Here is a 16,178-nt window from a genome sequence, read left to right as displayed (position 1 = left end):
CTATTATTGATACATTAACTTTTCTCGTAACACAATCTAAAATAGCGCAGAACCAAAACATCGTCTCCTGGGAGGTTGTCTGTGATGTCAGTAGCTAATTTAAATGTAATTTATCATTTGGATTAAGGAAGATTGATGTTCTAGATATTAAAACAAAACAATAGTAGTTGCGTCTTATTAAAATAATACAGCGTGAACATATTTCGGATTTGAAATAGTTTTTTTTATTTATTTAATGAAACACTTTATTGAAAATTGGAAAAAAATCCTTTGTAAAAGGTATACAATTTTTTTTTACTAAAAATCCCTTTAAAGGGCTACATCACAACAAAACGTTTTCGATTTTTTTATAAAATCATCATGTGTTAAGATAAACTTGATGCTAGCTGAGCCACAAAAGAAAAATATTAGGGTAAACACCCTTTAAATATCACATTGATGCGTTATAAGTGCATACTTTGAAAAATTGCCTTGTGATGGTTATATGGCAACTGGGATAATGCCCTAAGGTAATGTATATCCCAACACGTGGGATCCAAAATTTACTTGTTTACATACCGATGACTTAATGGCAAATGAATGATTCAGATTCATTTGCCATTAAATCATCGGTATGTAAACAAGTAAATTTTGGATCCCACGTGTTGGGATATACATTAGGGCATTATCCCAGTTGCCATGTAACCATCACAAGGAAATTTTTCAAAGTATGCACTTATAACGTATCAATGTGATATTTAAAGGGTGTTTACCCTAATATTTTTCTTTTGTGGCTCAGCTAGCATCAAGTTGATCTTTTCTTTTATTCAAGATCAACATCAAGTTCCTTTTATTTTTTGGTAGAAAAAGCGAAAATCACCCCCTAATTAGCATCACATATCAATTTTAATATTACCACTTCACAAGTTAGTTTGTCTACAGTCGGAAAAATGAAAGAATACCCATGAACGATCACATCACTCACTTAATTTGTATTTGCTGTCTTTTTCTATAAATAGCAAACGTTTTGTTATAGAAAAAAACAGCAAATACAAAATAAGTGATTGATGTGATCGTTCATGGATATTCTTTCATTTTTCCGACTGTATGTATTATTTATAGGATCTGTAAGTTTCATCGGTTCAAAGTGCTTCGTTTTGAAAAAGCTGTAGTTAAAATGGCTTGAACGAGTAACTAATCACGAGTTTAGGCAAATTTTGAACAACCATAGCATAACCAATTTTTGTCTAACAAGAAAACAAAAAATCAAAAATATTCAGAAAAGCAAAACGTACATTTTATTACTCTTTGAGATTTTTCGTATTTCTAATTGTTTTTGAGTTAATTCCATAAACAATTACGATTTTTTTCAAAATTAAAAACTATTTTAAACCCAACTTTTTTCAAAACTGAGCACTTTGAACCAATGAAACTTATAGATAATATAAACAATATGTACATAAGTAAAGTAACTTGTAAAGCGATAACGATTAATTTTATTGGAGAAGCTAATTAAGGGGTGATTTTCGCCATTTTTTTTACCAAAAAAATAAAACGGACCGGCAATATATTGAGCGTAACTCACTTACTTTTAATGTTAGAAGTTTTTTTAAAAAACAATAAACCATTTTTTAAACACTTTAAAAAAGTTGTAATTAATTTTTCCCGAAAAGTGCTCCGTTTTTTGGTTATTTCACATTGAAATATTCTATTTGGAATTTGACGAAGAAGAACCTACATTTAATTAGCTGCAACTCTGCTTTTACTGTATCTGCAGACCTCACGCATACACCGTTTTTTTCAATTTTTTATAAGCTATATTTTTGCTAAGAATATTTTTTTCGCTAAAATACTTACTTTTTGAGATATCTCCGAAAAACCGTCCAAGAACATTTTTTTCTTGGTTAAAAATGAACACATTCACTTGCAAATAAATCGAAAAGTATTGACTTAGTAAAAAAACTCTATAGAACAAAAGTTACTTAGAATTAGTAATTTTATCCAATTCCGGACTTATTTTGAACGTATATTTTTTCACCAGCGAGAAAAAATTTTTCACCCCGTATTTTCCAATTTTTGTAAAATGGAGGGGATGTAGAATTGTAAACTTTTTCTTATATAATAATAGACAATTTCAACTACCTATTCCCAAATTTTCATCCTTCCTTTATTTTTTTAGAGGTTTTTGTAAAATTTTGCGTTCCCTGAACGGGCTACACTGCATCTATGTACAAATTTACCAGTAGCCCCTTTATATTATTATCAATATTGAAACAGTTATTGCATACATTTTGTGAACAGTTGCCTTTACAAGTATCTTTCTCTACTTTTTGCGTAACGTTTAATGTATTATATTATTTTTTTGTTTGCAGAGGAAGATGAGTCCCAAATTTTCGTTAAGTTCTTCAAATTCCACAAATGTTACGACCTCATTCCAACATCTGCCAAGCTAGTCGTCTTCGATACACAGTTGTTAGTTAAAAAGGCCTTTTTTGCCCTTGTATATAATGGTAAGTAAACATTTTAAAAAATACTTGCATGAAAAATTTCAACACCCCGTATCTCAGAAACGAAGCATTTGTATATAACGTATTTAACTAATTAATATAATTTTTTATTATTATTATTTTATTTATCAACGGGCAATCACCCAGTTAAAATACAGTATAAACATTAATCACAGGAGATTTATAACCTAACCTAAAGTAAATTCAAAAATTTTAATCATACAAACTAGGAACATTGAATAACAAACATTAACAAAAAATGTACAAAACACAAGGATATCAAGTTATCACACACAGTTTTTAAGCTGAGCTTTAAATTCATTTGGAAAACTATAACAATCTAAACCTTCCGAATATTGGTTAGCAAACCTAGGTGTTCTGGACATGAAGGAGTTGTGTCCGTAGTTAGTGCGATGGGGTCTAATGTAAAAGAATGTGTGTGTACTTTGTACGCACGTAAGAAGTTATACTTCTACTACATATTATGTGATTTTTAAGACAATACCAAAAATTTTAAAAAATAAAAGAATAAAACGCACACAAACACATTGAAAAATGCCACAAAGAAAAAATGATTTCTGAACGATAATAATTGTTGGCAAAAATTTTAAATACGCATTTTCTGAAGAAAAAAAAATATATAACAAATATACTTACAATCATAACATGCATAAAAAAATAAAAAAATAAAACTTGTATCGGGAATTGAACCCTTGAATTTCGTGCCGCTTTGACTCGTAATCGAAGCGTAGACTCACTCGTCCAATCCCACATTATTTATCATGTGGAAAAATACGGTAACTGAACGTTTTACTGTTTGACAGTTGTTTTGAATTATGTAGTTTAAATTTTGTGGAAGAAAATATAAAAATATAACAAAACAGTAAGAAAACAATATATTAGATGAAGATTGGTAGAACTTTTGTTGGTAATCAAATTAAGTATGTAAATCAAAGCATTACATACCTACTAGATAAATAAATCTACGCCAAAAAATCATAATTTTAAAATAAAAATCGAACCTAATTTGGGATTTCTCTCTAAAATCCGCATTCTTGAGAAAATAAATGTATGTATTTCAACCTAATCCAAATGTATAATTACAATATGATTATAATAAAAACTACTTACCAAATTAGAATGAGTTTTCCTTGTCCAAAATAGTCTAAAAGTCCAAAAATATAGGTATATGAAAACTATTTAAAAAGGCAGTATAACTATTAACTAACTTTTGTTTGTTGTTTCTTTTCACACAAATTTTAAAACGCAACAACCATAAATAATCTAACTACAGCTGTGCCACAGCCGCCATATTGAATAATTTTTGACATGTCATTTGAACATCCAATCAGAATAAAGTTATAATGCGCATGCGCCGGGCTGATAGGTTTTAACATATAAAAAATCACCCTCTATCGCCGGTAAAGAAGTATAACTTCAAAAAAGGTTGATTTATCCTCGTTTGTCTACTGGGAACATGGAGGCTAATTTTCTCCAATAGTTGAGGACCAAAATTATTGGACTGTAGTATTTTAGTATTTTATTGTTAGTCATTTTGTTGTCTTTTTAGGTGTCAGGGCAGCACCGTTGTGGGATAGTTCCAAGCAAGAGTTTGTTGGTATGTTAACCATTACAGATTTCATAAAGATCCTTAGGATGTATTACAAATCTCCAGATGTAGCCATGGACGAATTAGAAGAACACAAATTAGATACCTGGCGACGGGTACTTAAGGATAAGAAACCTCTTATAAATATAGGTAAGTCATCATCACCATTGGCTCTACAATACCTGCTGAGTCTTGGCCTGTTCTAGAATCAGTTTCCATTCTTTCCTATCCTTCGCCTTGATTTTTTTTATTTTCGTACTCTTAACACTGGTAAGTCCTCTTCCACCTGGTCCTTAAATCGGGCTCTTGGCCTGCCTCTTTTCCTCACTCCATCCGGTCTTTGGTTATAAATGCTCCATTTCGGCCATTCTCGCTACGTGGCCCAGTCACAGCCTGCTTATTTTGATGGACCTACCAATCCTAGGTTCACTATAAACTCATTCACTCATTTATTATTTTTTTAATTGCTAATTTTAAATATTAACTTTCTTTTCTAAACGAAAATAATATGGGTCATTTAAAATTCACATGTGTTTCGCTCCTAAAATACAAAACCAGATTGTATAAAATTAATATTTTTTTCTAGAAAACAAATTCCCCATTAAATAGTTACCTTATCAGACCTTATGTCAATAAATCACTTTTTAAATGCATTCGAAGACGCTTCTTAAAGGGCCAGCCTCTTTATGTCAATAAATTAGTCTTTAACTTAAAACCACAGACATGTGTTTTCAGTTCAGTCGATCCACAACAACGAGTTGATACACAACCCCAGCAGGCATCGGTCGGTCATACAACCCTCGCTGGGCTCAACTCTCAAACAATAACATTTCCTCTTACGTAGATATAAGCACGTCTTTTTAACCAAAAATAAATAAATATTATTGTTCGTTGTTTTTACACTTATTTTAATTTAAGTTAATTGTTTCCGTTAACCACCAACGGAACAGCTATATAGTTCAGATAAATAAGGAAAAAAAACAGCCTGTTGGTGACACAACCCCCTCCAGGCCGAAACCAAATTTTTTGAGTAATATGGACATCTATAATAATAACCTATATATTTCCTGCAGCCGATTTTGATGATATTTTCGCTTTTTTCGTCTATTACTAAGAAAATAGGTATTTTAAACAAATTTGAGAGTGAGAAACTCATAAACGGTATAAAAAACTTCAATATGGCGTTTGCTTAATATGTCTATCCTTATTGGTTGCTTAGAAAATTGCAAAATAAATCATAAATTTTGAGTTTTTATAAATATTTATAACTTATGTAAAAATTAACTTAGAACCTTCTTATTACACGAAATGCTGAGACTTATGGTGCTTAATTCATACCCTAAATTTCGAAGAAATTGGTCAAATAGTTTAAAAGTTATTTAATTTGTTTTTCCCAAATTTATTTTTTTTTGCAACACTGTAAGTCAGAAAATGATGAAGCTACAGTAATACTTTGGATAGTTTATGAAAGAAGGAAATTTACAGTATTAATTTAATTAAAAAAAAATTACAAAAAATAATTATAAATATTGCAAAATTATTTTGCAAAAACATGTGAATTAAATAAATGGGGGGGCTAACTTTGTCCCTAATTGTCCTAGGACAGTTGTTTTTCTTTCTAAATGTGTATAAAAATTCAGTCTTTCTAAATATGAAAAAATAATTTTTCTACAGGTAACGGTTAAAAAGTTATTCTAATTGTTTATAAGTAAGCAAAAAATCGACATGTTTTTTCAAAATAATTTTACACTGTTTAAAATTATTTTTTGTCATTTATTTTTAATAATGGTAATAGTATAAATGTTCTTCTTTCATAAACTGTCCGAAGTATGATTGTTCTAAGTTAATTTTTACATAAGTTATGAATATTTTTAAAAACTCAAAATTTATGATTTATTTTGCAATTTTCTAAGCAACCAATAAGGATGGACATATTTAGCGAACGCCATATTGAAGTTTTTTATACGATTTATGAGTTTCTTACACTCAAATTTGTTTAAAGTGCTTAACTTTTTGGTAATAGACGATAAAAGCGAAAATTTAGCGTTTTTTGATCTTCATTTGTTTATAACTATGTATATCATCAAAATCGGCTGCAGGAAACATATAGGTTAATAATATAGATGTCCATACTACTCAAAAAATTTGGTTTCGGCCTAGAGGGGGATGTGTCACGAGAAAAATCTTATTTCTCTGGACTAATAATCCGTTCTCCTTCACACATAAGTCTGAGCATTTTACGTTCAAAACAGCTTAAACGTTCTTCATCGCTTTTTGACATGGTCCACGTTTCTGACGCCTAACTGAGGACGGACCTAAGTAAAGAACGGAATGAAATAATTGTGATTCTGTTTGATGTTAAAAGTTTCTTTAATCCATAGTATGCTCTATTTGCTAATTATATACGTCTGTTTATTTCAGCAGTTAGTCTAAGTAATGAAGCTTAAAATAGGGCAAAACCTCGCAATTTTTACAGAATGGATCGATTTGCTTGAAAAGTAGTGGATAGTCCAAGAATCAAAATCTATAATGCCGACAGGCGCTATTACCATGGGGGTGTTTGCCACCCCATCTCGGGGGTGGAAATTTTTTATTATATTTTGACCACAAAAGCTGGTAAAATCATTCATTCTAAGCAAAAAACGTGTTATACATTTTTTTTGATAAAATTATTAGTTTTCGATTTATTCGCTATCGAAAGTGTTCGAAAGTTTTAAAGTTTTATATCGAAAAAATCAATGTTTATAAGTTTTCCGCTAATAACTCCAAAAGTTTTCGTTTTATCAAAACAAGTTTACTTAATAAAAATGTACCTTTTGAAGAAATAAACAAAACTTTTTTTTTAATTTTCTTTAAGACCAATAGTAATCGAGCTATACTTTATTATATGTTAGCTCTACTTCATCAAATGCTAAATATTGTAGTTTCAAAGTCAAAAGACGGCAAAACTATGCATTTTTCGAGGATAACTTGTTCAAACTAATTTAAAGTACAGTCCCTATTTTTTCCAGCGAAAAAGTGATCGGAAGCAACCCCCTAATCACCATCCTAATTAAATGTAGTCATTGACCTTATTTGGTCTTCTTTATTTGTGTATTATTAATAGGTTCTACAAGTTTGACCGGCTTAGAATGATTAGTTTTTAAAAAAATGGAGTTAAAAGCGAATAACGAATTTTTGAAGTTTGGAAATAAATAGCTTTTTCTTCAGAATAGAAAGATTAGCATCAGAGATACGAAAAAATGTTTAATATGAAATTGTAGCTTATTTAATTCCCAAAAACCTGGTTTTCAAAAATTTTCTCTACGGCAAAAATTGAGTGAGCTATTGACAATTAAAACTTGTAATAACATGCAAAAACCACCTTTACCAACCCATTCAAAGTCAGCTCTTTTTGCGACTGAGGATTTTAAAAAGTTTTAATATTAATAGGCTTATAATAGATCTTGTAAAAACCTACAAAATTCTTTTTATCAAACTTTCTAAGATAAAAAATAAAAAAGTTACGGTTAAAAAATCAATATATTTTTTTGAAAAAAAAAAAAGAGGAGGAATCCAATTGGAAGCATAATAATGTAAGTTAGCGGTGTTTTTAGTCATTGGCCTTATTCATTCTTCTTTATTTATGTATTATTAATAGATTCTAGAAGTTTGACTTGCTTAGAATGATAATTTTTAAAAAACTGGAGTTTAAAGCGAATAACGTGTTATTGTAGTTTGGTAAAAAATGCCATTTTCTTCAGAATAGAAAGATTAGCATCAGAGATACGAAAAACTGTTTCAAAATAAAATTGTAGGTTATTTAATTCCCAAGAACTTTTTTTGAAAAAATTTTTTCTACGACAAAAATGGAGTGAATCGTAAATGAGTAGATATATAGAATAACATTGATTTTTTCGATATAAAACTGACACTTTCGATAGCGAATAAATCGGAAATTATTAATTTTATCAAAAAAATGTATAGAATAGAACATTTTTTGCTTAGAATGAATGTTTATGTTTATATTAACTTTTGCGGTCAAAATATAATTAAACATTTCCTCCCCCTAAATGGGGTGGCAGCCACCCCCATGGTAAAAGCGCTTTTTGGCATCATATAGATTTTGATCACTACTTATTCACAATTTTTTAAGCAAATCGATCCATTCTGTAAAACTGCGAGGTGAAAAGCTTCGGTTCCTTGACTAAGTGTTACTTTGGTTAATTTGAGAGCCTGGATAAATGAACTGTCTTACCTCTTCAAGACTATATGTTCCAACCGTTAGTTCTGACACCTACCTACCACATAATAGGTATATTTCTAAGGAATTATTGTACCAACTTTTTCTCCACCATCATATCTTAATCATCAGAAAATCGTAGTTGCTTGTAATATTGACTTTTACCACTTCTGTATCTTGTCTTTGGTTTACGAAGAAGGTTTTGAAGTATGTACTACGCATTTTTTAAGCCGCACATTAATATTTGGAGGTTTTCACATTTTCTTTTTGAGTTTTATCTAATAAATGTCACCACGATGTAAGATTATTGGATTCGCCACATCCGTTACATCGTTTTTTGTATATTACGGTAACGGTTAATGTGTAATTATATAAAATTTGTATTTTCGGTCACACTATAGTCCGATTAAAGAACACAAAATTTTACGAACACCTCAAAAAAAAGGAAGAGTGAAAATTTGCGGATACGTAGTTGAAAGTATCCATTATTATATAAGAAAAATTTTACACTTCTACATCCCCTCTATTTTACAAAAATTGGGAAATACACCCTTCTCGGGGGTGAAAAAATATACATTCAAAATAAGTTCGGAATTTGAAAAAATTACTAATTCTAAGCAACTTATGTTCATTTTTATCAAAAAAACATGTTTTGGACGGTTTTCGCAAATAACTGAAAAAGTAAGTATTTTATCGAAAAAAATATTTTTAGCAAAAATATAGCTTATAAAAATGTGAAAAAAAATGGTGTATGTATGGAATCTGTAGACCCAGTAGAAGCAGAGTTGTAGCTAATGAAAAGTAGATTCTTATTCGTCAAATTCCAAATCGAATATTTCAACGTGAAATAACCAAAACACGGAGCACTTTTCGGGGAAAGCTCATTACAACTTTTTAAAAGTGTTTAAAAAAGGTTTATTTTTATTTTTTTTTAATTTCTAACATTAAAAGTAAGTGAGTTACGCTCAAAATATTGTTGATCCCTTTTATTTTTTGGTAAAAAGAATCGGGAAAATCACCCCCTAATTAGCATCCCAAATAAAATTAATCGTTACCTCTCCCCATGTTACTTTACTTATGTATTTTTTATATGATCTATAAGTTTCATTGGTTCAAAGTGCTGTTTTATACAATTATATGGCTGTTTTATACAATTTTCGCTTCAGCTTCATTGGAATTTTTCTGTCATACAACACACCACTCGTTTCCTTCCATTTCATCCATCCAACCCAAATTCTATTGCAAGCATCTGCATCTATTTCCCCATTACTCTGTACTCTGTAATACCGATCCTAGGTATTAGAACTCCCACTTTTCACAATCATTTCACCTTCCAAAGATATCATTTTATTTGCAGTAACTCCATCTTTAAACAAATATTTCAAATACTCGTATCTTTGTCCTTACTTTTTTACTTTACTCCTCTTGATTCCATTTGGAACATAGGGCCTCTACAGTCCCCCTCCATTCATCTCTGTTTCTGGCCAGGGTATATATAGAAAGAATGAAAGAAACCATAGACCAGTTGTTAAGACCAAACCAAGCGGGCTTCAGAAGTAATAAAGCATGCACAGATCATATTAACACATTAAGAAACATTGTAGAACAAACAATAGAATGGCAGAGCAAAATCTATATAAATTTCATTGACTTTAGACAAGCCTTTGACCGGATTAACAGAGAAAAAATGTGGGAAATATTAAAGAGATATGGAATTCCATTAAAATATATAAGAATTATCAAAATGTTCTATGAAAACTATACCGCACAAATCATGCACAATGGGAAACTCACAGAACCAATCAACATAGACAGTGGAGTCAGACAGGGGTGTATTCTATCTCCAATCATATTTCTGATCTTAATTGACTGGGTCATGAAGAAGGCAACGAAAAATAAAACAGGAATTAGATGGAATGCTTTCGGTCAGCTTGAAGATCTAGACTTTGCAGATGATATATGTCTGGTGTCCGAAAAAAGACAACATATGCAGAAAAAAACAGAAAAGGTGACAAAAGAAGCAAGAAAAATAGGACTAGAGATTAACACAAGAAAAACCAAACTTATGAAGATAAATACGGAAAGAGAAATGGGTATATTCATTGAAGGAGAAGACGTAGAAAATGTACAGAAGTTTTGCTATCTGGGAAGCATAATTGACGCTAGCGGTGGAATAGAAGAGGAAATTAATGGAAGGATAACTAAAGCCCAAAATGCGTTCTATATGCTGAAGAAAACATGGGAGTCCAATAGATTAACAACCAAAACCAAAATCAGGATATTTAATACAAATGTAAAGAGTATTTTGCTATATGCAGCAGAAACTTGGAAAATAGAGAAAAAGATTATACAAAAGGTTCAAACATTTGTAAATAGATGCCTTAGACGAATATTGAAAATATATTGGCCAAATCGGATAAGTAACAAGGAACTTTGGAGAAAAACTAATCAAGAGCCGATAGCCAAAACGATAAACAGACGCAAATGGAAGTTTATTGGACACACATTAAGGAAAAATGAAGATCTTTGTCCTACTAAGTTTTAAACCTTTTTCTTCAAGAGCTTGTCTTCTCTTTTCCAGTTTTTGTTCTAAGTCGCCTTCACTATTTCCCACCAACACCACGTCATCAGCATACATTAAGCACCAGGGAATGTTACCCTGTAGTTTTTCTGTTATATGATCCAAACCTAATGAGAATAAATAAGGACTACGCTCCGAGCCTTGGTGCAATCCTACTTTCATATGAAATTTATCAGTCTCTCCCACACCTGTCCTAACACTGGTTGTTACTCCCTCAAACATATCTCTCACAATCTTCAAATACTCACCCGGGACTCCTTTTGTTATTTAGTGCCCACCACAGAATCTCCCGAGGGACTCTTATCATACGCTTTCTCAAGATCAATGAAGACCATATTATAAGCATTTGTTTCTTTATTCCTGTATTTTTCCATCAACTGTCTTAGAATGAAAATTGTATCTGTGGTAGATCTGCCCTGCATAAAGCCAAATTGATTATCGGATATTTCGGTTTATTCACTATACTTTGTTTCACGTTAAGAATAGAACGTTACCCTTACGGAGATCAGTGTTGCCGAACCTCTCGCGCACGGGTGGATACTCGACTTTCGATATACGAGTGTTCGGTGATACGATTCATTCTAATCAGTACGGCGTGACATCGGCGCGCTTCTATCCTTCATAAGAAATACCAAGGTACAATGTTCTATTCTTAACGCGAAACGCTCTATAGCAGCGTTTCCCAAACTTATTTTTCCGTGGCCCGGTTATTTTTGTTCTTATCCTTCGTGACCCACTAATTGTTTTGCATACCTTAGTGTGTGTACAAGAAAACATATTTAAATATTTATTACTTATAGTTTTATATATTTTAATAAAGAATCATTAGCTCAAACAAAAATGTAACAAAACAAAATAAAAATCAAATACTTTATTAATGAGAAGTACCTATGCAGTTGTTTCTAGTTAAATAAGACCTTCGAGTATGGAGGGAAATAGGTTAATTTTATCCTAAGGTCCGGTTCGACTTCCAAACGGTACCTCTATCTATTTTTGAGGAAAACCAGTGTTACAAACCCTGACTCACACTTATAGGTCATAACAAAAGGAATTAGAAACTTTATCGCTTTCAAAACTATATATTTTATAAATAAAGCCAAAAATCTACCAGTAGTATTTTATCAAATATGTCTGAGTGCCTTATCACACGATAGTTCAATTTACTGAGTCAATATCTAAATCCGGAAGTCCGGTCTCGGATTCTACGTCCATTGTAAATGGATTCCTTATCCATGCTTTGTTGCTGTGGATGGGGGAAAATATTTCTTCAGATTTGCCTCTAGTCCTAGCAGATGCTCCTTAAAAGCGCAGGAATCTCATCCGGCAATGAATTCAGGATATACTCTTTTTGTGGTTCTCTTAGCTTTGTAAATGTTTTGTAATTTCATGCTTCCGCGCGGCGTGTCCACAAGTTGAGTTTTTTTGTTGCAGCTTCCACCTTCTCTTGTCCTTTAAATACAGTCACATTGCTACCTTGTAATGTCATATTTAAATGGTTCAAGAAGTCAAAAATATCACAAAGATAGGCTACCTTGATTAACCAATTTACATCATGAAAACTGTATTTAAATTGAAATATTGCATTCCTAGCCGTTGGTGGATGTTGTTCAAAGAACATTGAAATTTCTTCCTTCAACTGAATAAGTATTTTTAAAACATTCCCTTTTGATAGCCAAAGCAGAGAATACTCTTGAGTTCAGTGGGCGAGATTTTATGAAGTTTATAAATTTTACACTCTTGCATAGATTCGGTTAAAAACAGTGTCATTTTTTTGACAGCAAATTCCTCTCTGGGATACTACAATGCCCTCAAACACATTCTGGTGCTACGGCTTTGATCCTCGGAAAAGCCTGGCGTCAGTCAGAGCGCGGCCTTAAACAGCAAGATATGAAACGGCGAGGTGACCCGGAATTTTGCTTTCGTGGCCCGGTACCGGGTCGCGACCCATTATTTGGGAAACGCTGCTCTATAGGATATCTTCACATATCGTAGTTCATTATTACTCTTTCCCATAGGTTGGTCTCTCTTCCATAATTTTATTAAATAAACCTGTTAGTCAACTTGTTCCTGTCACCCTACTATAAGGACTGCCCTATAAACCAATGTATTTTTGCTCGTATTCCTCCACTAGGAGGCTCGGTCTTTAATCGAAATATCATTGAAAATCCTTTGAATATTTGTTTAATTGAAGGATCCAATGCATAAACCCGACAAGTCCACTTTTTGAGCAAAATGAGTCAAGCGTTTATTCATGCACATCTTCGAGTGCATAATAGACCAGGGCGCATCTGTAAAAATATTAGTACATTTGGACGTTGAGAGGTGACTCAAATTTTTTTGCAGATATTGCTTGAAAATAAATTAAATAATAATATTTGAGTTATCCTCCCTCTCAAAAAGGTCCGGAACATTGTTTAAATAATCAAAATGTCAAAAAATTAAGCAAAAATTCGATTTTTTTCTTCGTTTTTTGATTATAACTTTAAAAGTATTCATTTCCGAGAAAAGTTGTACTGACATAAAAGTTGCGTATATAAATTTCCTACAATATAAAATTGGTTAAAAATTTAAAAAATAGTCACCCTTGTTGCAAAATAGCAATAATTACGAAAAAACCATGCAAAAACAAGTATTCGCATTTTACGTTTTTACACCATTTATGCTACACTTAGGACCTTCATATTTCACCCAGAAAAACTATATGATACAGTAAAATAACACTGTAAATTTCATTAAGATCGGTTAAATAGATTTTGCAAAACAAATTTCGCAATCCAGCTTTCGCAAAAAAAATTCATTTTTTCATAATGTTACAGAACTGAAAATAAAGCAGATAGCAAGTTGAATTTTTTTTTTGCTTATGGAACTGTACTGTACCTTTCATTTACAATTTGCAAAACTAAAATCGATTAACTACCACGGCGTCAGGATTTTTTTTAAATAAACATTAATTATTGGTGCTACGCGCAGGACAGCGGATAGTTTGCTCTGATTGGGCATTCCAATGACCTTTGATAATGATTGATACATTTTAAATTTTATTACATTTCGACATAAATAAATAAATTTGTTTATTGCAAAATAAAAACACATACTCTATCCTTTGAAATAACACTTTTTTAGCAAAAACTTTCTTTGTTCATATATTTTAAGTTAGAGAATAAAAGTTTATTATTTTTAAACATATGCAATTTTTTAAACAATATTTCACAAACAATAATAAAATTAGATTGGTTTTTGTGGAATTAAAATATTAAAATACAACAAAATATAGAGTAAGAAAATAATATATTAGATAAAGATTGGAAGAAATTTTGGTGGAAAACAACTTGTGTGAATCGAGCACCGCTGTCCTACGCGTAGCACCAAAAATTAATGTTTATTAAAAAAATTTCCTGACGCCGTGGTAATTAATCGATTTTAATTTTGCAAATTGCAAGTGAAAGGTACAGTACACTTCCATAAGCAAAAAAAATTCTTTGTTTTCGGTCCTGTAACATTTTGAAAAAACGAATTTTTTTGCGAAAGCTGGATTGCGAAATTTATTTTGCAAAATCTATTGAACCGATCTTAATGAAATTTACAGTATTGTTTTACTGTATCATAAAGTTTTTCTGGGTAAAATATTAAGGTCCTAAGTGTAGCATAAATGGTTAAAAAATGTAAAATACTAATACTTGATTTTGTATGTTTTTTTTTCGCAATTATTGCTATTTTGCAACTAGAGTGACTATTTTTTAAATTTTTAACCAATTCTATATTGTAGGAAATTTAATTAGGCAACTTTTATGTTAGTATAACTTTTCTCGGAAATGAATATTTTTAAAGGTATAATCAAAAAACGAAGAAAACAATCGAATGTTTCTTCATTTTTTGACATTTTGATTATTTAAACAATGTTCCGGACCTTTTTGAGAGGGAGGATAACTCAAATATTATTTGATTTATTTTCAAGCAATTTCTGCAAAAAAAATTTGAGTCACCTCTCAACGTCCATCTCAAAACAGATGAGCCCTGGACTATAAAGCAGCTCGATAGGATTAAAAACATCCATATTAAAGTGTATAATGTGTTGCCTGCGTTTTGATATTATGCATAAACCAGTGAAGTCCTGGACTTGACTGGTTAATTCACAGTGCTCTCAGCTCTCAGTTATGCGATATGAAAAATTAGATAGTGAAATAACGTTTAAATGTAGCGAAACCGTTAACTTCATTTATTCGATACTTTTGAAATAAGAGATAAGAGGAACTTACAACCTTACCAAACTATGACCATAAGTTGTACACTGAAATGAGAAAGCTGGAAAAGAACAAATTCGAGCATGTTATGTCTTTGGCAACCAATTATGTGCCACAGTGTAATCAATGGTTTTATGAAGCACTTCGAAATTACCAGACAATAAGGAAACTTCGGTATCAGAATTCAGTGACAATGAGTATAGAAAAATGTATCAACTCTGCACCAACTTTTAGTTGAAACTATGTTTTTGTTTATTTCATTTAATATATTACTAGAATTTTTTGAATATGAAATTCTATTTTGTTGTATTGTTCCCAAAAAAAAAGATGAATACTTTGCATAAATCAATCAAATCCAATTCTTTTTCCCCATAACTTTTTTCTTTTTTAACTTACAACTTATTATTAAAAAAAGTAGTGTTAACAAGACGATCTTCAAATGACAGACAATACAAAATTTATCAGGATTTCAGTTTTACCTCAAAAATGTTTTTAACTTCTCCTGAATATTTTGCTTTATGTGCCTTGACCGGTTTATGCATTGGATCCTTCAATAATTAGTACTTTTGTTTTGATGTTATACAATAGAAAATGGTCAATATGCAAAGTGTAATATTAATTTGTTTTTGTTTTTAGGTCCCGATGCATCGCTCTACGATGCAATTAAAACATTAATACACAATAGAATTCACAGGTTGCCTGTCATAGATCCCGAAACGGGAAACGTACTGTATATTCTCACGCATAAACGAATACTTAGATTTTTATTTTTGTATGTAAGTATAACTTTTCTTTCTAAATGTTTTTCTAGTAAACTTAAATTAACGATCAAGAGGACTAAAATAAATGAATAGGGCTTTTCATCGATTGTCATTTGTTTCGAGCTTCTGTCATGTTGTATAATCTGTGTCTAATAATAATATTGTCCTGAAGCTGTTTTCTTGTGGCATTTTTATAATCAAGTATATTTAAATGGGAAATAAGACTCCAAAATATTTTACATAGAGCCAGTGTGTCAATGATCCGGGAAAGGTTACAA

General features: G+C 31.2%; 1 protein-coding gene across 2 annotated transcripts in view; it reads left to right on the top strand.

The window, feature by feature from the left end:
* Positions 1–16,178, top strand: part of LOC114327576 (5'-AMP-activated protein kinase subunit gamma-2) — a 537,287-nt gene that overhangs the window by 487,182 nt on the left and 33,927 nt on the right. For both annotated transcript variants that reach the window (XM_050657995.1, XM_050657994.1), the window contains 3 exons: positions 2,352–2,489; positions 4,057–4,245; positions 15,776–15,915. In XM_050657995.1, the coding sequence (XP_050513952.1) occupies positions 2,352–2,489; positions 4,057–4,245; positions 15,776–15,915 (467 nt within the window). The remainder of the gene's footprint in view (positions 1–2,351; positions 2,490–4,056; positions 4,246–15,775; positions 15,916–16,178) is intronic.

This window comes from Diabrotica virgifera, chromosome 8 (genome assembly GCF_917563875.1).
Source record: "Diabrotica virgifera virgifera chromosome 8, PGI_DIABVI_V3a".
Taxonomy (NCBI): domain Eukaryota; kingdom Metazoa; phylum Arthropoda; class Insecta; order Coleoptera; family Chrysomelidae; genus Diabrotica; species Diabrotica virgifera.
The sequence above is the reverse complement of the archived record's forward strand: the minus strand, read 5'-3'. Positions and strand labels throughout refer to the sequence as shown.